Source organism: Cyanistes caeruleus, chromosome 9 (assembly GCF_971803275.1).
Source record: "Cyanistes caeruleus chromosome 9, bCyaCae1.hap1.1, whole genome shotgun sequence".
NCBI classification, from domain to species: Eukaryota; Metazoa; Chordata; class Aves; order Passeriformes; family Paridae; genus Cyanistes; species Cyanistes caeruleus.
In genome coordinates, this window is record NC_141709.1 from 20,201,213 (window position 1) to 20,226,130 (window position 24,918).

The window sequence follows — 24,918 nt, forward strand, 5'->3', positions numbered from 1 at the left end:
TTGTTCATGACCTATTTAAGAATTTTTCATTTGCTTGTAAGCTACTGGATTTAGATTTCTAATCTTCAATAATAAAACTCTGAATGTTTTGGCAATAGGTATTTGCTGAATTATGCTACAGTAATGTATATTAGTAACGTAACAATTGTTAAACAAATAATTAGTAATGTTCATCAATTGCTTATAAAAATCAATTTACAAAAGCATTTTAGCCTAACAATAGAGCACAATAGTTGACAATTATAAATTGCTTCTAATCTTGCCTCAAACTGGTTTACCAGTGGGAGAACTTCATCTGCTTTCTTTAGATTCTTACTAGCAAGATTAATTTTTGCATATACATCTTACAATGTGCTTAAAAGCAAGCACTCTGTATATACAGTGATCATCTAAATCCCTGTACGTACTTGCGTGTTCTATGACTACAAGGTGGATGAAGAAAAGAGCAGAAAATATCAGCCTGCCATCTGGCTCCAACAGAGACACTGAATGTTTTGTTTACATACGTTTCAAAAAAATCTTTCTTCTTAAATTCAAAATTTAACAAACCAGAAACTTATTTTTTTCTTTGAAGCTTTATTTCACACTTGACACACAATGAAAATTTGTTTTCATGCTAACAAAATGCTTCCCCTCTCCTAAAGCTTATGTAACATCTCCTTAATGACAACCAAAAATAATGCATAATTAGTATTTCAAATCACTTCTTTAATATTCAGGGGCCAAGAGGTCTCGATGGTCCTCCAGGAGAACTGGGAACAGAAGGTATTAAGGTGAGTGTTTGCATTGCTCAGTACTATATAAAACATTGAGGTAGACCATAACAGACAAAAGAAAATAATTTTAAAACCCAGTCCATCATGGCAGAAGCCACAGAGAATTCAATTTAATCCAAGAGATTTGCAAATTTCTGCCTTTTCCAGGTACTTATTTTTTTACAGTATGAGCACATCTAAGCCTGAATCTGCACGTTCTGTAGTTACCCAGCATAGTAACTGTATGCAGTTGATCAAGCAAATGTATGTAGACTTTACACACTGTTTGTTATTTATCAGGGAGAAAGAGGTGATCCAGGAAAGAAAGGAGTTCCTGGGCTCATTGTAAGTATTGGAGCCAGTCTTTGTAGTAAGCTTTAACACAGTAACTCATTTCTGAGCTGTGTTTGGAAATTATTTGAAGCCAGCATTGTCTTTTGATATTTCTCTTTAACCAGGGTAAAGCTGGAAATCCAGGAGAGAGAGGAGATCAGGGTGAACTTGTGAGTATGAAATTCACTAGTACTTCTACCAAAAAATAATCCAGAAAATCTCATACTTTGACACGTGGGTATGAGAAAGTTTATCTACTTCAGAGCAGCTGGAAAACTCTGATAGTTTGCATTTATTCATACAAAGAACCAGGAACAGAAGTGCAGTCTTAAGGATGAAAGTCATTGTGACATAGAACAATAATTTTTTGATAGATTTTGGGGTAGGTGTGTGTTATCAGTGTAGGGATAAATGTAGAAATGTCTTACATGTATATAATGTATTGGAGAAAATTCCTTTTAGTGTTTCTTTGAATGGAAATCTAATGTGTTGTACTTGAGGCATTTTTTACAAAGCAGGTTATCAGTCAGTCCAACTTGTACTGGTTTTTCAACAAAGAGGGAAGCAGAAAAACAAAAAGCAGTAATGGTGGTGGTTTTGTTCTGCAGTTGAAACTCAAAATGTTGGTTGTCACCATACTTCTCTTGCATTTTTTGCTCAGATTTAGGAGCTTGTTGCCTGTTATCTTTGACACAAAAGATAAGAGGGGGTAAATCTTATCTTTGACACAAAAGGTTTTCATTTCCTCTTCATTCACTAGAATTTTTAGATGTATATATATACACAGAAATTAATGAAGCAAAACCTCATTAGGCTGAAATGATGTGTAATAGTTCATTTATTGCAAAGTACAGGATACTGATCTATTACTCCTACAGCTACAGCTTCTAGAAGACAGTGTGAGACAGAAATGCTATGAGAAAGGTTGAAGAGAGAGAAAAGTGTGCTGTGAACCCTACTGATTATCTAAAACACAACTTGGAGGGCGGTCTGGATGTACAAGTAGCACATGGTTCTAAGGAGAATTACATGGAACTGGTAAATGGTGGTTCAGCTAAGATTTACTCATATGTAAAACAAACTAAGGAAGGACTTATTCAGGACTCCCTCACCTGCTGCAGAAACTGATGATATGTCAGTGCATGTCAACCAGAAAAAAAGGCTGCACGTATTTCTTGAGTGTTTCTGTGTTAGTTACTGTCTGAGCAAAAACAAGAGAGGAGGTGGCATTCTCAGAATATGAGGGAGCTTCTTTCCAATGATTTTTTATTTTATTTTAATCTTCCAGGGTTTGCTTGGGCCTCCAGGAACCACAGGAGACAGGGGACCAATGGGAGAGCCAGTAAGTTGATCCTTATGTCTGCTTCAGAGTTTTTCCATGTATTATGGAAGCTCCCTGACAACTTCAGCTCCATTTTACTAGGATTCAGTATTGCCAGCTGTGGTTAGGTAGGAATTGCGGGGAGATTGTTCCAAAACTGCAGAGCTGGAGTCTGCCTCCCTTGCTTAGTGTAACTTGCTCATGAGGAGGCCCCTTCTTGTTGGGAAGCTCTGTAGTAAGGGATGCACAACATAAGAGAGCAGAACATAGACCACAATATGATGGGGCTTTACACCACACTGAGGTAGGTATCAGTGTTACGTATTATGTAAATGTATGTGCCAATACTTTAGTGGTGTTTTTTTAAAGCCAATATTAGGATCTTTGTTAAGGAACACAGGGACCACATCTATTTGGCAGGTTAGATTTTCAAGAAGAGACTGCTATAATAAACCTCAGACATTCCTCTGCTGGATGGATGCTTGTTACTATGTCAAAGCCACGCTGACATTCATGTGGCTAAAATTGTTACAGAAGATCACACATCTGCAGCAAATCTATGCAATATACTGCAAGATATAGCTGTGACAGGAATTGTATTGCAGCACCATCTCTGGGGGTAAATCAGGTTAAATAAATAAAGCGAAAGAATGCATGCAGTGTTAGTGGGATTTGGGAGAAGGCTCCCATTATCTGGTGCAGAAATCTAATAGAGTTGTCCAAAATTGTGTGTTTACATTGCTTCTGGAAAGTAATTTTGCACAGTAAATTGTGCATAGTTTATTTAAATATCAAAAGTGCAATGTTGATAAAAAATATTTTTAGCATTATTAGTATTTAGTATTTTTATGATATTATTTCTACTAATCCATTGACTGACATGCTTACAGAAAGTAATTGCACATTTTGAAGACTAGCAAAACACCAACAAATTTTCTTTGGGGTAGAATTGCATACTTAAACTGCCAACCTGTAGGAATGGCAAACTATATCACAGAAAATGTGTTTTTCCAATAGTTATCACTGGATTCCTGTTGCTTAATCTCTTTCATTTATTATATCTTATCTTCATGTTGCAACATCTGAGAGCCTTACAATGAAAGATTTATATGTCAAATTCCTCCTGTTTTCTGGCCAGCTCTGAATTTTCATATCACTAGCATGCCTGTCTGCCTTAACCAATCTAAGTGGTAGGCACTAATCTAAATGCTTGAGCAGCCTACATTTGTGTTGTGCTCATCATCATAGAAACTACATATTCACTGTCAGAAGAGAAACTTATCCTGTGAACAGGATATCTTTTCTATCAAGTGCTGAAAGAGTAAAATGTCTTCAGAAAATTGTCTGTGTAGCTAGAAAGAAGTGATAAAATGACAGAAGATGTTGCGCAATTAAACACGTGGCTCTTTTTTTAGTTGCCTATCCAAGCAGCTTGATTTCATCCTCTGTCAGCTGGTCACTGTGTGAAAGCCAGCTTCTGAGGTTTTCTGGCCCTGTTACTAGCTCTACACAGAGCAGAAAAACCCTAATTGTTGGTGGAGGAGCAAAGAAATATAAGCAATTAGAACTATTTGTATTAATGGGATTAATTTAAATTACAATCAAACTTTATCTACTTGTCAGACATTTCAGTAAAATCCTTTGCAAGTTACCTTATGTTGATGGTTAAAAGGAGTCCCCATACTGCTATAAATTTTTGGCTTCTGAAAGTCTCAGGAAAAATTACATTACCAATCCAGCAGCCTTATCTCCATGGTAATATGAAGAAATACTTGACTTGTGAAGCAAACTGAAGCTTTGTGACACTTTCCTAGTGGAATTTCATGGAGCTGCTGCAAAGGAAAATCAATTCATTTAGTTTAGGATAAAGTGGATTTTCAAAGGGAAGTAACTGCAGTTTTAGTTGCTCACATTTAAATGAAGATAAAAGGTCATATATATGCATCTACTGGAATTCTGTCAGTATATGCAATTTACATTGTTGCTACAAAGGAGGAGAATATTCACATTGTCATGGCCAGATCACCAGGAGGAACAAAACCATATGCATAGTTTGTAAGAGGAAGTGAAACAAAATGGAGTAGTAAATATTTGTCTAAAAGGCTTCTGTCATAAATAGAAGCAGCATCTTTCTTTTACATGAGAATTATAGATCAAGGAAATGTTTTGAATTTAGAATGTGTTTAGACATAGATGAGTCCCAAAGGGGTAAATAGATATGAACTTTCTTGAAGTTCAGAGATTGGTTATATGCAGAGGGTTGATTTGTCTTGACGTGCATTCACTGTGGCTATAGAATCAGCTGTAAGCTGTTACAGGCATCTTCTGCTCCCCCTGCTCTCTGAGCCCAGATCTTCCATGTCCAGAGCATTTGAACATGCCACTTTGGGAAATGATCCTTGGGTGTTACTGCAGTAAATGTACTACTTACACATAAGGCTTATAATAAAATGCTTATGGTATAGTTATGAATATTGCTAAGGCTCCAGCCTTTAGTCTACTGCGCCTCAGTGACTGTTCTGTACAAATGCTGCTAAATCCACGGTGAAGTAGTTGTTTTCAGTTAATTCCATACCAGACTGTATGCTTTTCCACAAAGCAAACCAGACAGTCTAACAAACCTTAATTAAACAAAGTCTCAGCTAGTCAAGAGGAGAGCTTAGTTCAGATAATAATTTTTTTGGTCTAAAAGAAAAGACATCTGTGCTATTATTTGAGATCTGTTATTTCAGTGTGTCAAGGTTGGTACTGTATGCTATTGTGGGACTTGGATACACTGTTGGATTCAGGAAGAAAGACAATGAAATATGTTTCTTTATTCCAATTGGAAGAGTTGTGAAGAGACAAAGTGAACACTCTACAATGTAATTTAATGTTAACTGAATGATGCATCCAAAATTTTGTTTAATGCCAGGGTCCAAGAGGACAGCCAGGGGATGCTGGCCCTATTGGAGAAACGGGGTTTGAGGTGAGATTTTAATCACTTTTATAGCAATTACAAATACTCAAACAACTGACTAAGCCTGGACAATATGTTTATAAAAAAATTTTATTGCCTGCAGCCGACTTAAATATCATGAGCTACTGAGAGACTCTTACTTAAAGCTGTTACCAAACAATGTCTAAAATATCTAGCTTGTTCTGTTGTAAGCACTGTCTTTGAGCATACAGTCATGACATTTGTCATAGAAAGTGAATGTTTAATTGAGCAAACAACTATTTTTTTTGGAAGCACTACTCTCCTTGCAGTTAGGCAGTAAAACACTATTAATCATATGTTCTTTCAACTGTAGATAAAGGAAAGCAGCTGTAGACAGCCTTCTTGCTAACTTCTGCTTCTGTTTCCTACTTTGTTTTTAATATTTCATTGAGAGAAATGTGACAGAATGTATGAGCCATGTTTGTAATGAAGTACCTGAGGGATGAGCTCACTTAGAACAGTAGGGTTATTCCTCTGTCCCCCAAAATCCAGACTTCTGACTGACTATTAAGAAAAGGTTTCTATGTAAACTTTACAAAAAGCAGTCTGATACCATTAACTCCTTAAGAGCTGAAGCCTCCAAAAAGGGCTTCTCCAAAGGCTGTATCTATCTGGCTCCAAGCCTAAACAGAGATGAAGCTGTCAGTCAGATTTACAGAAGAGAGATGCTTGCTCAGCAGTAATTTATGGTGAAAGGTGCAGGCTTAGTGGTGCTGCTGAGTCTTCAATATGTTCCTGACCCACAGTGTATTTCCTGAAATCCATCTATACCCTCCTTTCTTTTCTGTTTGTCTCTAGAAAGAACATAGAACCATGTTGTCTTGATCTGACTTTTCAGACCTTCATCTTTCTCAATGTCTCATGACATTCTTCTGATTCAGTTTTGGGTGTATTATTTAGTTGTGGCAAAATTATTACTAGTGATCATGTAACAATAGCTCTTGTACCATGCAGGGACCTCCTGGCCCTGAAGGAGAACCTGGTCTGCAGGGGGAACCAGGCACAAAGGTAAATGTTTACATTATTTTTCCTTACACTCTTTAAATTTTCAAAAGAGCAAATCAGAGAGACCTGATTCATCAGCCAAGTAGACAGTGATACAGGAAATGGACCATTAAGAAATAGTGTTATTGTCATTATGACTCCATCATCTGTAAAACCTGTCATTGTTATGAATATTGTCCTTTAAAATCAAATTATTTTCTTTGTGATATCACAGGGAGACATTGGACCAGCTGGGAAGCCTGGAGAAGCAGGTGACCAAGGTTTAAGGGTAAGCTATGGATGCAACTCTTCTTCCACAAGGGAAAAGTATGCTACAGGTGAAGTGCAGGTTGAGAAATCTTGATTTATGAAAAGAATTCAATCAGATATTTTCTGATAGCTTCTTTTTTTAAAGGAAAAAAAAACCAGTAATACTGTAGCAAATTTTAAAAAAGTATTGTTTGGGGAAGAGTGGCTTGAGAGCTTCTCAGCAGAAAGGGACTTGGGGGTGCTGGTCAGCAGCATCTGAACTTGAGCCAGCTGTGCCCAGGTGGCCAAAAATGCTAGTTGCATCCTGGCCTGTGTCAGAAATAGTGTGGCCAGGAGGACCAGGCAGTGAATTTTTCCCTGTACTCTTCAGGGTGAAGCTGCACCTTGAGCTTTGTGTCCAGTTCTGGGTCTCATTTCAAAAGAGGACACTGAGGTGCTGGAGCATGTCCAGAGAAGGGAAACAGAGCTGCTGAAGCACAAATTTTATGAAAAGCAGTCAAAAGTGCAGGAGTTGTTTAACATGAAGAAAAGGAGTCTCATTTTGCTCCACAGCTACCTGAAGGGAGGCTGTAGTGAGGTGGGGGTCAGTCTCTTCTGCCAGCTAACAAATGATAGAATGAATGGCCTTAAATTGTACCAGGAGAGGTTCAGGTTGGACATTAGAAGTAAAATTTTCACTGAAGGAGTGATTAGACATTGGAATAAGTTGCTGTAGGGGGTAGTGGAGTCATTGTCTCCTGAAGTGTTTGAGAGGCATCTGGGTGTGGCACTTGGGAATATGATTATGGTGGTGCTGGGCTGATGGTTGGACTAGATGGTCTTGAAGCTTTCTTTCAACCTTGGTTCTTTGATTATAATGTTGAAATATTTCTGATGGTAACTGGCTCTACAGTAAGTCTGTAAACATACCAATATATAGTAGTTACCCACATGAACATGAAAGATTCAGGACAGAATAGGTATATTTTTGAGATTACTGTAATTATGTGTTATATACTCTGAAACCAAACAAAATCTCAGTACCACTCTAAATGTCCAGGGTTATATGGACATATTGCCTCATTTTTCTAATGCTGATCATCTTTTATGTTTTCTTGCATTGGGTAATCATGGGTGGAAGATAAATAAGCTGTAACAGCAACATAAAAGTTGTCCAAAAGATAATAAACGTATAAAACTAGTATAAGTCAAGAAATAGTGGCACTAACTTTGTTTTCAACTGCTTCTTTCTATAAGGGTGAACCAGGGCCCCCAGGAGAAGACGGTGTTCAAGGAAAAGATGGCCCAAAGGTACATTAAGTTTTAGTAGCAGATATAAAATACTCTTACAAGCCTAAGGACCCAAATCTCCTTTTTTATCCTAGTCCAGTTGTGTGCACCTAGTTTTAACATAGGAGGTCCTGTAAAGTACAGGCTTTTCTGTACCTTTTAGGTGCATATCTACCTTGCAAGGGCTGCAAAGCTGAATGGCTTGGTGAAGAAAAGCAAGCTTTACCTGAGTACAGCTTTTGTCTGTGGTGATTGAAGTGCTGGAGAAAGCAAGCCCAAGGCTGCCCTGCTCCCTGAATTAGAACAGTGCTGTGCCAGGGACTGTGGCAGGTGCCAGGACAGGGGATGTCATAGAAAACAACCTCAGAAACTTGGTGATGGATGCAGCAAAATATGGCTGTAGGAGTGTATGAATGAGATAGAATGGGCTTTACCCTAATTTAGAGCCTGATCTGAATTGGACTGGTAAGATTCACATCAGTTTTAGTGTGCTTTTTTCAAACTCAGATATCCAGAATTTCCTTTTCTTATGAACAAGTAATTCTGTAGCAGGAGGTTGACTAAGGGTTTTTTGGTTGTTTTTTTTTTTTACTGTGTTTTAGGGAGACCCTGGAGACCAGGGACTTGTTGGAGAAGGCGGTGAAAAAGGAGAGATGGGACTACCAGGAACTGCTGGGCCCTCTGGTGAACCTGGCATAATGGGAATTCCTGTAAGTGTTTTATGGTTGAAATGGACTTCTTGTTTGTTTGCTTTTATAAACAAAGTTAATTTTTCTTTCTTCCTTTAATTTTGACTTCTCTGGTTTTCTATGTAATAAGAGATGACGATATTTAAAATAAGCTTCCAATGTAGTTCAGGATTGGTAGAGAGAGGAGAAAAATGCTTTTCTTGTCTTAAATATGTGACCTCTTTGCAAGTAGTGATTCCTCACCACCCATTGTCCAGACACACGTTCCACACAATCTGGAGCCTCTCACTTCAGATCTCTCCAAACAATATGGCAGCAAGCATGCACAGATTAAATGGTAGACAAGCATTAGAATTCACAGGCAACATTGTTAGATCAGTTTGCCTATTTGTTCTGGCATCACTCCTAGCAACTAAAATCCATCCATGAAATTGTTTGCAACTTCTTCATGAGAACTAATTGTGGAGCACAGTTTCCAAAGTAAGTATTTTAGCTTTAAACCAGCTTCCCTTACCAAAAATCATCATGTTCTCATTTGCAGTCCTCTGGCTGCCTTCTGTGTAGCTCTTAGGTGATGGTGGGGTCTGACAAAACAGAACATTTGGAACAGCAGCTGTTCACGGCTGTGAGCACTGTCCACTCTGTTCTCTAAGCATCATTGTTATGTTCTGGGTTTAGTCCTGGGTTCTTCACAGTGAACTACTTTCCTAGGGAGAGAGAAAAGTGTTCCTTTGGTTGTTGGCACCCTTAATACACCGCAGAACAAGTTTTGTTCCCTTGACTCTCTATTTTGAATTGGTAGTTTTGGGGAACACTGAAAGTTTCATACACTGAAATTATTCTAACTCTGCTCAACCCTGGCACATCTACATTTTATGTAATTATACTTGTGTACAATAAACAACCCCAGCAATGCTTCTGTGCCTCAGTGAGACTGGCAGGTCTGGCAATTCGATTTTTGGGAGGATGTGGTTAGGAAGGGATTTTTCATGTTTTTGTTCTACATGTTCTAAAGGCAGCTGTAGAGCTGCTGCCTTCTCCAGTCATCCTCCCTGGCATCTGGGAGTGTACACATCACAGTTTTGGTTTGACCTCCTTCTAGGGATGCAGACAGATCATAATATCCTAGCCTAAACATGGAAATCCTCCTCCTATAGCCCATTGTCTGAGTGTTTCATTGGAGGTGAGAGTAATATTACATTTTCCTTAAACAGTAGATTACAAAGCAACAAATAAGCTTCAAAAATCTGTGAAGTAATATTTTCTGTGTGGACAAGATTTATTTGGTTTATTTCTCCCCTATCTGCAGTACATTTCCACTACTTTGATAAATAATCCCTGATACTTGACCACTAATTTATGCTATAACTTGAGACAGCCCTGTAATTTGCTTACAGACACAGTTAATGATATTTTTCCTCCCACCTCTCTGCTTTACAAAAGCCTACTTAGCTATGCAGTTTGGAGCATGGGTTAAACATGTTTCCAGGCCTTTCTCAAACATTTCTCTTTCTCTCCCTAATAAATCTACAGGGTCCTGAAGGAACACCAGGAAATCCAGGTCAGAGGGGCCGTTTAGGAAAGAAGGTAGTATTTTTCATCTTTCCCAGTTCCTTCCTTTAATCTGAAACTCAGATTTACATTACAAAATTCCATTGAACCAAAACTATTCCTGTTTTGTGTCACGCTTCCAGCCAATTTTTTTCTTGTTAGCCATAGCAATTAGAATTGTCATCATTCTGCAGTCAATAACATTCAAGGTCTTAGGAAATTTAAATTTATATTAGGATGTGCTTTTGCAACCCAGAACAATTCCTGCTTTAAGCTTTGGCTAAAAGAAAATAAAAATATAACAGGAAAGCTTTAGCAGAGATTTTTTTATACTGCGGAGTTCTGGGCTCAGACATTCTAATAACTACAGTAAATAACATACAGTGAATGTCATACCTATTAGATAATGCTCTTACATATTTTGATTAAGCATAAACTGCATTTCAAAACTTAGTGTCAAACTCTTATGATTTTTAATACAATAACTCCAACAGGGGGAAAAGGGGCAGCTTGGCCCTCCAGGAGAACCTGGACCTGCTGGTGATGCTGGCCAACCTGGAAAAACTGGTCCCAAAGGTGCAAGAGGAACTCGAGGTCCCGTGGTTAGTACAAAGCATGCTTACTCAAGAGCTTAGAGGTCATTCAGCATCAGAACAAGACCCGTTCACTTTTCTAGAAAGAAACCTGGGGCATGGATCTGGAAGCAGCCATCCCAAGGTTTTGGTCATCTGAAGTTAGGGCAGTGGGATGGCAGAGCACACCATGGAATACTCCTGTCCCACACTCCACATATAACCTCACAGCTATGGGTGTTTATAAACCTTTCCAGTTCCGAGAACAAACATCAAGGGGCTTGCTATCACATACAATAAGCCTTAGCCATGGCTGAAACAAAGCACTTCAGATGAAGACTACTCCTATGGAACAGGAATCTAATCCAAATTTAACCAAATTAAGTCTATTCCATTAACTTCTTGCTTCGTTCATAGTAAGCTCCCCAAGCTTGCTCCATACTGTGTGACAGATGCACAGAAGCATCCAGCCTCCACACGTGAGAGGCAACGTGCCTGTCTCAGTCCAGTCCTGTAGCCACTGAATGCAGCGGTGTGTTCCTGAGCACGTGAAGTGCAGAAGCAAAGTTTAGTATCTAATGGCCAATATTTTCAAGAGTAGGAGTCAACTTTCTGAGGTGATGACCACCCCCTGCTGCTCTTAGCTTACTAGAACTTATAAGGAGAGTTTTTCCACACCTCTTAAAGCTCAGATCTTTTTGATTTAATTATGCACAAAGATTATAAGGTTAGGACTGAAAACATGGACCATTTTTTCCACAGAAGAATGAAAAGCTCAGTATTCTTTTATAAATGAAGTAGGACCTACAAGAAAGTTGTCTGTGGTGTCAAATGTCAATATTTCAAGATTTTTCCAAGCGCTTACTTTATAAAGTAGGCATTGTTACAGCACTTTACAAAGTGCTCCTTTCTCTCTCACTGATTACTTCATTTAACAGGGACACCTAGGAGGAATGGGACCTGAAGGAGAGCCAGGAATTCCAGGTTATGGGGTACGTTTTTTACTCAGTTCAGGTATACATACATCCTAAAGTAAGTCTGTGGTACTCTAATTTCAAATATCTTAGGGATCTGTATCTAGACTACACAAATATTTTCGGGAAAGCCAGATACTCACGTATGTTTATATGACATGTTTGCCTGCTCAGAAATGTTAGCCTTAAGCAAGGATGCCTGATTTTTATGAGTTTGCTCGCAGCAGGGTTTTACCACAAACTTTAAACAGTTGTTTCTGCAATGTATCTCACCCCTTCTGAATAAAACTACTACAGCTATTCATTATAAAGAGAGTTCAGCAAACACCACCACCTCTGCTTAGTGTCTGGCCATATAGTTCCATTTCAGTAACAGAAACTAATTGAGTGAGGTTAGTTGAAGGACATAGAAATATTGTGGCTTTCACTGAAAAATAGCTGTGAAAATCCTTGTAGATGGATTGAGTCATCCTCATACAGAGCACTGTTCAGTCTCTGTTCCAAACAAAAACCCCCATCACTTACCCTAACCTTCAAGCCAGAACTTCAAGGTCCCATCACCTGCATTAAGCCCTATCAGAACATGTAGTTCCCCAGTGTGCATAGAGCTTTTCCTGCACACAGTCCATTTTCTGCCGTTGATTTTGTTGTCATAACATGATTTAGAATAATTTGGAAGCAGAAAAACAAACGTAGCAAGTAACTAAATGAAATGTTGGAATTAATTATTTCTTTAATTATTTGCTTTTAAATAATTTGCATTTGCTTCTTTAGGGTCACCAGGGTCCTCCAGGGCCCTCAGGGCCCCCAGGCCCCAAAGGAGAAAAGGTATGAACATGGGTTTTACTGATCTGTTTTGTGAAATTATAAAGGGAGGAAATGTTACTGCACACCCACTGTTTTGCACAGCAAGCAGCAAAAGCCACCATTTTCAGTATTTGTTAGCATTGTCAAAGACTATGAAAAGAAATGCAAAGTGAGGAAATGGGTCATTCAGAGATGGAGTCCCAAATCATACTGTTAAAATGTTTGAGGTTTTAAAACACAAGGTACCCATTGTACAGAACACAGTCTATTGTATCAGACAGCACCACTGCCCTTAGCGAGCACTGCTGACAAAAATAATCAGTGCAGAACCAGCTAAATATTTACTTAACTCTGAGCCTGTGAGTACACCCACAGATTTGCCTTAAAGTCCAAATAGGATGGACAAATGTCTGTGGTTAATATAAAATGTTAGGGACAGGATGTGGCCTCAGTACTGCTATTTTAGTGTCAAATTTACTGTTGTTCTCTCAAGTCTCAAATCCTGAAAGCAGATTTGTATGCTCACTGGAACCCGTGTGACCCCAAGAAGGCAGGTACCTGGATTCACTTCACTAAAACTGGAGTTGCCCTTGACAGAGCTACAACCTAGAGTGCGTTTTGCAATAAATACTGTGAATAGGCATTTAGAGGCTGATGTTATAAATAGGTTTTGATATGATTTAAGAAACAATAACTGATTTGTTTTTGGTTTTTTTTGTTGAGAGCTAAGTGTCTAGGTTGCTTGGTCACTTCTGAAAAAACGCTTTGGTGCACTATAGAAGTCCTTAATCATATTTAAAATGTGATTCTCTTTGCATTACTATTGCTAGGTATCATCTGGAATAGATAATCTTTTGTTTATTGACTTGGATGGCAGTTATTTCATATTTAAATTTTAATAGATGTCAGACTTAAGTTTGGAGACTTCTGTACTCTCGTTTTCCTTTATATTAAGTGTATTTCTCAAAATAATGGAAGAAATTTTCTCTCTTTCCCCTTGTCAAATATCCTGTTTATCCTGTTATTCATTAAAGAAAGACACAATTACATGGATAGTGTTCAATGAATCTTTTTTTTTCTTACAGCTGCCATTGAGAATAAAGCAAATATTTAGCTTTTTTTAGTCTTTAATGTCTTTGGGGTATTTAGGTAAATGTTAAAATGGACTTAATATATCCATTATATTAAACCACAAACATGATATTCACTTCTAGCATCTATATAATGTCTTCTCTGCTTTTTATTAGCATTTGAACTTATGCGCATGGTAGATCAGGCTGGCCTTTCAAGTTAACATTTTTTAATACTTATCTTTGGTATAGGGTTACCCAGGAGAAGACAATACAGTCCCTGGACTACCTGGGCCCATAGGTGAACCAGTAGGTCTTTCTTTCTCAAAAACATTATACTAGCGCATCTCAAGACAAGAGCCAATGCATTCATTTCTGAAGCTTTATATCATTGTCTCAGGAATCAGTACAAAGATATAGAATGATGGTCCTTTAATGAGTAACCTTTCTCTAGAAATGCTGTTGTGTGCTCTTTCCTGCTTAACCATCTGTGCCCTCTATTTAGTTACACTAATGCCATTAGTCTGTGTTTAGATCAGCACATTTTAGAAAATAATTTCACCCTCTGTGCTTACTCTGTGTTTATTAAGTTATACTTAATTGCTTTGCTAATCTAAAATATGTTTTTACTTATTTCATTATCACTGCAAACTAATTCAGCTGATTTAGAGAACTGCATTTTGTAACCATTCTTGTACTGAATTCATATGTGGAGTGTATCTCTGTAGCATTTATGAACCTGTCAAAATTATTAGGACAAACTTCAAAATTAAAGCATGTTTTGAGTACAGCAAGTCATTTCAGAAAAGAATGCAGTTTTTAATGGGCTATCTTACAGAAGCCATAAGAGAGCTTTTCTTGCATGTCTTGAAACCAGAGTCACTTCATTTATCAATTCAGATTTTAAATCCATATATATATATTTATATTTATATATAAGTATAAATCTGGAGAAGCTCCACTGAGGTCAGTCCTCCCTCCTGTTTCATTAAGCCCCATGCAGTATTTATCTTTTGGCTTCTAGTCTCCAGTTACCAAAAATTTTAGACTGTGGCTACTGTCTGACTGCAATGCACTCTGTTTAGAAAAAAAGCATGTTTATTCCTTTAGCCAAGCTAACCCTTATGTTTGTATTCCTCAGTTCCCTCCCAGTGGTTAGTCTGTTTTGAGAGAAATCCCAGCTTTCTGTTCATATTTCACTGCAGCATTATATTCATTTCAGCTGTTACATTTTGCTCTTTGGTTTGCTCTCTAGGGTCAAAATGGTGAATGTGGAGATAGAGGAGAACCTGGGGATGAGGGCTACAAGGTAATAATAATAACTTTTGGGTTTTAGTCTTTTTATTTGAACATAGCATGCCGTGCAGATGTGTCGAGTAATGCAGCAGAAGTGTCATCTTCCCTCACAAGTGTGCAGAGATGCACGTGCTGGTTCCTCATGGCACTGATGCATCTTGGGACACATTGCAGCATCTTTCCTATGGGGATGTGGGAGCTGCAACTCCTCCTCTGGAGAAGACTTTAGTGTGTATAAATATCTGATGGGAGGAAATTAAGATGAAGTAAACAGGTTTGTCTCAATAGTGTCCAGTGGCAGGACAGGAAGCAAAGGGCAAAAACTGAAATATAAGAAATTCCTTTTGAAATGGCTTTTTTTACTGTGAGGATGACTGAGCACCAGAACAGGCTGCCCAGAGAGGTTATGGAGTCTCCATCTGTGGAAATACTGAAAACTTGACTAGACATGGTGCTAGACAATCATTTTTAGCTGGCCTTGCTTGAGAAAGAACATTCCATAAATGATCTCAAAACGTCACTTTTAACCTAAACAGTTCTGTGTTTTTGTAATACTGTATTAGTTAACAATTTTCTCTGAAATTTAAGCACTACTTATTTTAAAGATAACCCTAAAAATTATTCATTAATTATATTCAGTCTTTCAGCACATAAAAATTGGATGGTAACTCATGCTTATCACTGATGCAGTTCACTGAAATGCAAGAGGGACAGTCCTTGACACAGAATATCCAAGTTACACAGTAATACACTCAGATATAGTAATAAATGATTTAACCAAATGTATTCTTACTAAAGTGCAGAAATGTTTAAACAATATGTAATTCCCACTTAGAGGTTGAAGTAGAGAATGTAAAAAATAAAAGCTCTGTAGAGTTTGATCTTGGAGATCTGACCATACTTCATCTAGGTCATGTCAGTGAATCTGGGTCCACCTGGCACCTCCCACCATGGGCTTTACAAGAAAGACTGTAACTCACTGAGTTTCCTGTATTGTAATATGTTATATTTTCTCCTTCCCAGGGTCATATTGGTCTTCCAGGGCTTAGAGGACCTATTGGACAACAAGGGCCTCCAGTAAGTGTTTCAAACAAATGAGATTTCTCTATTGATTGTTGAAAATATGTTTTCATTTGCATTCAAATGATTATTTTAATTTATTTAATGTATGTTCTTTTCAAAGGGAGAGTCAGGTGAACTGGGAGAGCAAGGACCAAAAGGAGAAAGGGGTTCAGAAGTAAGTAAAAAAAGTAAAACAAAACTGTACTTAATTAGAATTTGTAGGATTTTGTTGTTCACTGGAAAGTTTTCCTTGGAAAACTTTTGCATAAGGCTAAAACTGAGTGGTTTGATTTCCCTTTCATACCTGCAGGGACAAAAAAAAATGTAAAATGGAAAACTGCTTAATGATCTTGATTAGTAAATATCTTAATGAAAAATATATTTAGTTATTTGAATATGTACATTCCAGTTCTGATTAGTGGACTTTTTTATGCCATTCTTAACAAAAAAGCACTAAATCGAGCAACAGAACAACATTTTGCTGGTTTTATCATATTTACATAATGATAAAACATTTACACTAATAATAAACCAAGCTTTTTTCACTTTATTGTATGTTTTGTCCTATTTCAGCATGGTAGTTATAGCTTGTAACAAACAGTTGTATACATAACTTTTGCATTAGGAGTATGTTTGAAATAATTAGTCTGGAAAATATTTTAAAATTGTTCTACTTGTTCTGTGCTAACAAGTGTTAGTCTTGCCCCTGTTCTTCAGTGGCTGCATTTTTTAGAGGTAGGATGAAATTAATGCTAGATCTTTATATTCTGTGGATAGTGTCCTATAGCAAATTTCTCTGAGAAGCTACTGACTCATTGTGAGCTTTTCTTCCTTGGTGCACGACCTCCTGTTTCACCAAACCACTTACAAGAATGGTATCTGCTCAGTATCGCTCTGTTTTCTAAGATTACCAATTTCTAGATCAATCAACATGAAAAAAGTCTGGTTTTAAGCAAATTTAATCTTTTGGGTAGATCTTGGATAAAAACAAATGTTCACATCCATGTATGTGATACTATTGTTTTCTAGTATTGTCTTCCATGGACATTCAGTGAATTTATATTGCCTACTTTTCATTACTTTGCTTTTGAAGAGTACAGGAAATGCTGTAGAAGTGTACTTCCTCACAGAGATACAGGATACAGGCTGATACAGGAGAAATTACCAGATTCATGATGAAAAGCATTTTATGCTTATTGTTGGAAAAGTTTTAAAAACTGATTCACAAAAGGGAAAAACATACACAATTCTGCCAAAAATGTATTTGCTTTTACTTGAAAAATTTTGCTGTCTCCTGAAATGTGAATAATCTGGTTCAAAGCCAGGCACTGTGAACATGAATACTAGAGGAGAACAATCCTCAGCTCTTCTTAGTGGATTGAGTTAAGGCATTTGTCAGTTCACAAATATTTGTAACTTCTAGGGACCCACAGGGAAGAAAGGAGCAACAGGTCAAGCAGGCAAAGCTGGAATTCCTGTAAGTAACAAAATTCTACAGCCTATCTCCAGATTATAAAACAGAGAAAACACTAACGAATAAAACAAAGTTGAATCATGCCAGGGTTACCAGAAGCTTTTGTGTTCACTCTAAAGAACCTTTTATTACCCAGGAAGTGTAAAGGAACCCCTGTCACTTTTGAATATTAATAATTTTTGAAATTTTGTTAAATTATACTGAATTATATTCAGTTATTCAGCATACAGAATACAGAAGTGACATGCAACTAACAAAAAGGTCCGTGCGACTTTTGAAGTTATTTAATTAGATAATTTTTGGAGTCCATTTGGAAGTTACCACATTTTATTGCCCAGAACTGTACTTGTGTTCATTTCTGACCCCATCAGTTCTTTGATCCGCTGCAGCCTACAGAAGCTTGGATCCATGTGTCCATGATGGATACATGTGCTAAATGCATTGAGGTTTATTTATTCTCTTTCTTGCCCTGAGCTGAAATTGTTAATGTTTTTTCTTGAGTTACTGCAGAGGAGCTGACTTGCATGCCCTTCTTCCTGAGGGAGAAAACAGAGCAGGAAGCAGTAGGTGTTCTGTAAACATAAGGAAGAACAAAATGCATCAAGGTTATTTTCGTCCCCTAATAAATAATGCCACACAAGCACATATTGTAAATAACTTTTACTACCTCACATCAAAACATTGTGAGTAACTGGAGAAATGCAGCTGTTGCACAGAGCTTGTACCTGCTGGGCAGAGTGCAAGAGGAGCCTTTTGAAGACAAGTAACTGTGTGTCCTTTGTAAATACTCAGGATTTTCTTTTGGAAGACTGCAGGGATCATTCAGCAGGCAAAGAAGAAAAGCAAGACATACAGAGAAGTGAGGAGAAGACAGTAAAACTAGAACCTGAGGAAGTTTCAAAGCACATTCCTAATGAAGATACTTTAGCAATCAGAAGTTAGAAATAAGATTAGGATGGCATGCCTCTTATATTCTGTATGGCTGGTGTTACCTACATTTTTTCAGACAAAATGTGTTGTAGTTAGAACATTTTACATTTCAGAGAAATGGTATTTATAGAAAGATTAGTGCAGAACTCCAAGCTTTTTAAGACATGTATGTCAGTCTAAAGGGAAATAATTTTAAGGAAAAAATCAATGTTCCTCTGTTGGATGTGACATGAGACCTTCTTTTGTGCAAGTGAAGCAACAATTACCACAAACTTGTCATTTTTTAAATTCGCATTTTTGGTAGGTTCAAATTTGAACAGCATGAATTTGTGAAAGTCAAGTACTGTGCATTTAGTAAAATAAAGGCTGAAAAGGCATATGTTTGGGTTTTTTCTGGGAGAAATAGATGACTTTATCAGTCAGTTTAAGAATTGACACTGTCAGGCATCTTCCAGGCCTGGCACACAAAGGGGTCAATCCTGTGATTTCAGCTGAAGTTGCTCAGATCCCATGACAGAGCAAGTCTAAGGTTAAACCAGTAGAATTCTAGACCAAACATCCTAAGTCAGAGCTCCTCTGCGGCTCTTCATTCATACCACGGGGTCTGTTGCTATGTAGGGTTTAAAAAATATTGTGACTGAAATCTAGTTATGAGAGGGTGAAGATGAAGAGAGCCAATAGTGCTATATTTGATTTGAACTTTTTCAAGGGAAAACCAGGGCCACCAGGGCAGAAAGGGGCACTTGGGTACCCTGGACCAGAAGGCATTCCTGGGAACCCTGGCAAGACTGGGCTGTCAGGGAAGCCTGGCCCTAAGGTAAGTTGCTTTCCACACTTCCTCTACGTCATTTGCATTGCATTGCATTTGATTTTCCAGGGTTAAGGTATTTAAAAAGAAGAGACCATTCTCAGTTTCCTGAGGATCTTGAAAATTAGACTTTTTGCTTTGTTTTCCTTCTCTTTTGCTCCTGATAATCCAGCCAAGATGTAAAGTTAGCATAAGGGAAATGTGCTATGAGAGGAATTGTTTCATTGGTATATGACAGTAGTAACTACAGCTAAGTGAAAGCTGTTTCTTTGAGAGACTACACAGTTCTGTTCCTGAAAATGAACCTGAGACTATTTCTTCTTAGGGTCTGAGATAATGCCACATTTTCCTTACTGACTTTGTATTTGTAACCTATATCTTTCTACATAAATAATTATGAAGCTTTGTCCAAACCCAGTGAAATAGAGTATTAGGTGTATGAGCTATCTAAGAGCATTCTTGGAAATGGGTTTTTTGTCTGACTGTTCTTTGCTGTGGGCCAAAGGTGGTGACCTACCCCCTCTGGGAGCAGTGACACAGCTCTTTGATTAGTCCTTCCAGAGTGCGGGAGAAGATTCCTTGAGTAGTTTTCGTCACTGAAAATCTGATCACTTTGATTTCAAGTATTAATTTCTCAGTAGTTCTACTCAGATGGACCAGTAATTGTTATAAAAGGTTTCCAAGTTATATTTGGTGTTAGGAATTAATTATTAGATGCCGGATGAGGCACTGTTTTTTCAGGGATAAATTTGCAATCTGGCTGAACAAAGAGAAAATTAAACAAGTTACCCATAGGGGGCAGGTGCACCCTACTCAAGCCTCTCCAGTCTCAGGTCATGAACCTCTTCCAAGTTCTTAAAATTCTTTGGAGTTGGATTTAGAAGAACCACCCCAAAGAATTTTTACATTTTTGCCTTTCCACTGAAAATGTCATACAATCATAGTAAAGACAGCGCCATTAACCCATTACAGTTTGTAATAAAAGGAGGCTTATAAATTATTTTTTCCACAATGAATAAAAAGAGCAGAAGTTTTGCAATGCAAGTTTATCAGACAATCAATCTACAAGCCACATCACCATATTCAAAATCCCAGAAAATCACATTTAACACAAAAATCATGTTTTATACAATACTTTTATTTCTATGAGTGCTTAACTGAATGTAGTAGGAAATAAGGAAGATTTAGATACACTTATATTTCTATTAAATTACATCACAAAAATATTCATTTGTATGGTAGCAAATTTCCATTTCGTATTTTTAACATGTCAAAAGTGGCTTAACTCCATGTACTCACTAATGTGCTTTTTCATTTAAAGTAGTTGCCTTTATTGATAAGTTGATGTCCTCATACATTTTCACAACAAATGTGATTGTTATAAAACAATCAGATCGTTCTCTATCTGGTAATGTTATTGTGTGTGAATCTCTACAGAGTGTACACAGCCGTATTAGTATTACCAGTATGCCTGATCCTTATAAATAAATATGTTGAATTTTGAATATTTCTTTGGGAAAGTAATCTCATTCTGTTTCATGTGGAGTTACTTCTTGAAAAATGAATACTGTGAAGTTCAAACAATTGTCAGCCTTTTGCTTTTGGAATATTAACAGAAATCCACATGACACTGCTGATCATTGTCTTTCCATGTATTTTGATGTACTGTTATTATGTGTCCATATATACAGAAAACATGAAGTGGTTTTGACTGATTCTATGTTATTTGCTTGTTTTAGCATACAATGAAAAAACATGCTTGGCTGTTCTACTTGTAAACCATTATTTTCAATTTGTTAAGGGCAATAAAGGAAACTCAGGCTTACCAGGTCTAGCAGGTTATCCTGGAGCTCGAGGTCCCAGGGGATTGCCAGGCATGCCAGGGCCCATGGGAGCACCTGGATTAAAGGTAGGTACATACATGGAATCTGGTAGTTTAAGTACAGTTTTGCTGATAATGCTTATTCTTCATGCTGCATTTAGTGGCTGTGGAAGCACCATACTACTGTTAATCATCATGTAACATCAATCTGTCAATTAACTACTGTCAATCATCATGTAACATCTGTTACATCAATCATGATGTAACATGATTTTTTTGTTTACCACATTTCCATGAACTGTAATTTGAAAATAGAGATCTCATCCATATGAATGCTATTCCTAACCCCAGAAGCCATGAAAACACTTTGTATTTATTCACTCCAGCTTCAGGGTCAGATGTTTCCTAACTTTTATTTCTAAACTCCTGTAGCTACTAGAACAGTTGGGATGATTTAAATATCTAAGCAATTTAGTAGCAGAGCATTGCTGTAACTTCAAGCCTAAGTCCCAGATTTAGGGGCTAGTAAGAATATCTGGAATGCCCATTTATCACAGGACTTCAATTGTTTTTGTTCAGCCCTTTCAGAAAGAAAGCAGTCTGAGTATGCTCCATTTTCCAGGCAGTTCCAAGTACCTGATATCAGCATATCATCATATTAATTAGATTCATTTCAATTTTAAAACAGGCAAAACAATGGAAACATTACAGATAATTTTCTTCACTTAGAATAGAATTTTTTTATCTAAAATAATGATTTTTATCTAAACTCATTTTCTTTGTGAGATTTTATTGGTAAGCCATTATTTGAAACCTTAAATTACTTGGAAACTGGAAATACTGTCTTTGTTATCATTTCATGAATATATTTTAGTATAGTCTGTATTAATTCTTTTCAGTGTTTATTGCCAGTGTCTCCAGTATGAATTTTACTACTTTGCCTAAACAATGAGCTGTAGGAGATAGTTCCTGGTCAGAAGTGTCTGCAGTCTGAGAAAGGCAAGGAACAGATGAGTTGAGGAGAAATTGTTGCTGCATATAATACAGAATAAGCATTAATAATGCACATACTGACTCAAGCCAAATAACACAAAGGTAAAACCTGGAAAGAGCATAAGCACAAAGCATGAAACCTGTATATTCACAGCCTTTGTTGCACCTCAGTAGCCTCCTGAGTTAGACATGTCTTCTGTGTATTTGATAGTCCTCAGAAGATTTTTCTTGCAGGACCTTGTCTAGTTTCCATTTTAATAAATGTAGATTTTTAGTCTACCAGCAGGGAGTTTGATAAATACACTCTGTCTTGCTCAGAAGATTATTTTAAAAACTTACTTTTAACCTGTCTGTTCTGTATTTATTTTGTGAATTTTGCTGCTTACACTGGGAGATACCATACTAGAATTGATCCAACATGTATGGCTTTCATGTTTCCAACTAAAGGAGCAGACAAGTCACATTTGCATTTTAGTGTATGTTTAACTATTTTCCTGAGAGAAATAAAACAAATGGAGTAAATCTACTACTTAAGGAGAAAGTATGTTCCACACTTCTGACAGGAGACCTGTATTTACATCTGTAACATCCATAATTGTAATTAAAGATACATTTTCTTCTTACTGACAGGGTGAGAAAGGGCTTCTAGGTCATCCAGGAAAGCGAGGCAAAAGAGGCCTTCCAGGATCACAAGGTGACCAAGGACCAGCAGGAGACACTGGACTGAAAGGACTCATTGTATGTAATCACAGTGGTTGATGCAAAACAAATATTCCAAGAGTTAACAACGTGAGCTAATGGTAAGGATGCCTGCTCCTATTACAGGGAGAAGATGGAGATCAAGGTTTAATGGGGTTTCAAGGATTCCCAGGTCCAAAAGTATGTGCTTGTTCTTTTCTCTTAGATTGTAAGCTATTTACAGAGAACATTGTGAAAGCATAGAATTAATCAGCTTTAACACTAATTTGTTCAAAATATCTCTGAGCTGTTGGAACGTGGTAGGCAGTACTGTGTACTCCCTGCCTAAGGACAAACATTCTGGGTCAGTGCGCTTGGTATTTTCACTGTTACTGCTCGTAGAAATTATCTTACTTTCACTGATTACAGCAGTTTGAAATAAGTGGATAGCTAATGTCCATGTCTGATCAAATTGTTCCTTTGCGTTTTCAGGGTCCTGCAGGGGACATTGGCTTAGTTGGAATTCTGGGCCCGAAAGGTCCAACAGGCCAAGCTGTAAGTGTTTAACTACATGAAAGAGATGGTTAGGATGGTTTGCAAGTGGCACGCGTTTTTAACTTAGAGAATCATCTTTTTTCTTATTAACAGCGTCAGAAGCCTCTAACCAAACTTTTCTGTCTGAGTCTAGATACCTTTTGCTTGTACTGCAACACTGTTCTGGTTACACCATGCTTACTCACACACAAACAGAGCTGGGCCCTTAATCTTGAAAGAAAAAAGCAATCTCTGCTGACTAAGTGTGGATCTCCTAGTGTAGTCTTGTGACTTTGTATTTCTTTGTCTATTGGAGTTGAATATTCTTCCTACTGGAAAAACTGCTGATTGTGTAACTATGTTTTACAGGAAAAAAAGTAGGGATCCAACTTTGCTTGCACTAAGACACAGTGGTGTTCTGGCATTATTGATTAATAGGTAGTCCTTTTTAATGAGCATTTGTTTTCTATCTAAAATGTTCCTAACCTTTGTTAGCTCATTTTTCATGACATCCTGCTTTACTACTCACCAAAAAACATGGAAACATCTTTAGCATTTTGTGCATCCAGTGTGGCATCAAGTGTGAAAAGTTGAAGCATGGGAGGCCTTACTACAACATGTTCTCTCTCTGCTGCCTTTGCCATCACAGAACTGAATTTTTTCAGTTAACCAGACACAGAGCAGCAGTTTTAGGTGACTGTTCTAACAGCTACTTCATTTTTCTAAACATTCTTACACCAGATAAACACTGGACATGAGCAGTTTGCTCTAAGTGAAATGGATCTGGAAAGTGGCATTTTAGCAGCACTTACTGGCAGCTTTACAAGAATCCTTGTGGGCAGTAATATAGCTCGAGATACAGTTAGTTGTAGCTCAATAAATATGTGGTCTTTTGTAATCAGTATACTTAAGTTTCCACTGTTTTTAGTGCATCAGTTTTCACATTAAAGAATGTGTGGGGGCTTTCCAAGCACAGCTATTACAAATTAATAAAATACTTACCTTACTGGTTTTGTTGTAATGTGCACTCAGTATTTAGAGAGTATCACCGTGATCTTTTGGATACTTGACAGGTTGGCATGCTGAGCAACTTTAAAGAGGACATGTCATGAGGATTTTCTTTATTTTTGAAACACAGTGAACTAATAAATTCTTTGCTTGTTTACAGGGATATATTGGCCCTGTTGGTCAAGGAGGCATAGCAGGCCCAGCTGGCAGGCCTGTAAGTTTCCCTTCACTTTTTCATAATTCATTTATTTCACTACCCTTTTGTTTGATCATCTTGTTTTTCAACTAGCAACCTTCTTATTTTTCTGTTTGCAAATAGCAACTAACATAACCTTCCTTGTTATACCATGCTTGTAAGTTAATTATGTGACTCCAACAACTGTAGTACAAACAAGAAAAAAATGACAAAAACAGTGAGAAAAAGTAATTGCAATGGCCTTTTGCCTAAGTACAGCACGCACAGGGCATGTGTACAGGAGCAGTGGGCAAGTCAAGGTCTAAAGCAGCACATAGTAATCACCACCTGGATATTCTTTCTCAGCTTTTGGTCTGACATATATCTAGAGAGTATCCATACTCAGTTTCAATATAATTTATTTTTTATCTCTTGTGGGCTGAACTGTCCAGAGTGCCCCTCTAGACACTGGGAGTGCCCATGAGGCCTTGTAAGGCTGTTCCAGGTGCTGACAACGTTCCTGTTATAACTCAAACATCGTTGCGGCCTCTGAAAATTTTCAG

The 24,918-nt window shown here is 37.5% G+C and overlaps 1 protein-coding gene across 2 annotated transcripts in view; it reads left to right on the plus strand.

The window, feature by feature from the left end:
* The window catches only part of COL24A1 (collagen type XXIV alpha 1 chain), a 126,174-nt gene that overhangs the window by 89,956 nt on the left and 11,300 nt on the right, over window positions 1–24,918 (plus strand). For both annotated transcript variants that reach the window (XR_015290352.1, XM_086901536.1), the window contains exons 29-52: window positions 720–773; window positions 1,056–1,100; window positions 1,214–1,258; window positions 2,377–2,430; window positions 5,324–5,377; window positions 6,344–6,397; window positions 6,609–6,662; window positions 7,880–7,933; window positions 8,515–8,622; window positions 10,135–10,188; window positions 10,647–10,754; window positions 11,663–11,716; window positions 12,473–12,526; window positions 13,828–13,884; window positions 14,831–14,884; window positions 15,895–15,948; window positions 16,055–16,108; window positions 17,357–17,410; window positions 19,047–19,154; window positions 20,947–21,054; window positions 22,591–22,698; window positions 22,786–22,839; window positions 23,131–23,193; window positions 24,341–24,394. Coding sequence is in view for 1 of the 2 variants with exons in the window: in XM_086901536.1 (XP_086757662.1) it covers window positions 720–773; window positions 1,056–1,100; window positions 1,214–1,258; window positions 2,377–2,430; window positions 5,324–5,377; window positions 6,344–6,397; window positions 6,609–6,662; window positions 7,880–7,933; window positions 8,515–8,622; window positions 10,135–10,188; window positions 10,647–10,754; window positions 11,663–11,716; window positions 12,473–12,526; window positions 13,828–13,884; window positions 14,831–14,884; window positions 15,895–15,948; window positions 16,055–16,108; window positions 17,357–17,410; window positions 19,047–19,154; window positions 20,947–21,054; window positions 22,591–22,698; window positions 22,786–22,839; window positions 23,131–23,193; window positions 24,341–24,394 (1,560 nt within the window). In the remaining variant the exon portion in view is untranslated. The remainder of the gene's footprint in view (window positions 1–719; window positions 774–1,055; window positions 1,101–1,213; window positions 1,259–2,376; window positions 2,431–5,323; window positions 5,378–6,343; window positions 6,398–6,608; window positions 6,663–7,879; window positions 7,934–8,514; window positions 8,623–10,134; window positions 10,189–10,646; window positions 10,755–11,662; window positions 11,717–12,472; window positions 12,527–13,827; window positions 13,885–14,830; window positions 14,885–15,894; window positions 15,949–16,054; window positions 16,109–17,356; window positions 17,411–19,046; window positions 19,155–20,946; window positions 21,055–22,590; window positions 22,699–22,785; window positions 22,840–23,130; window positions 23,194–24,340; window positions 24,395–24,918) is intronic.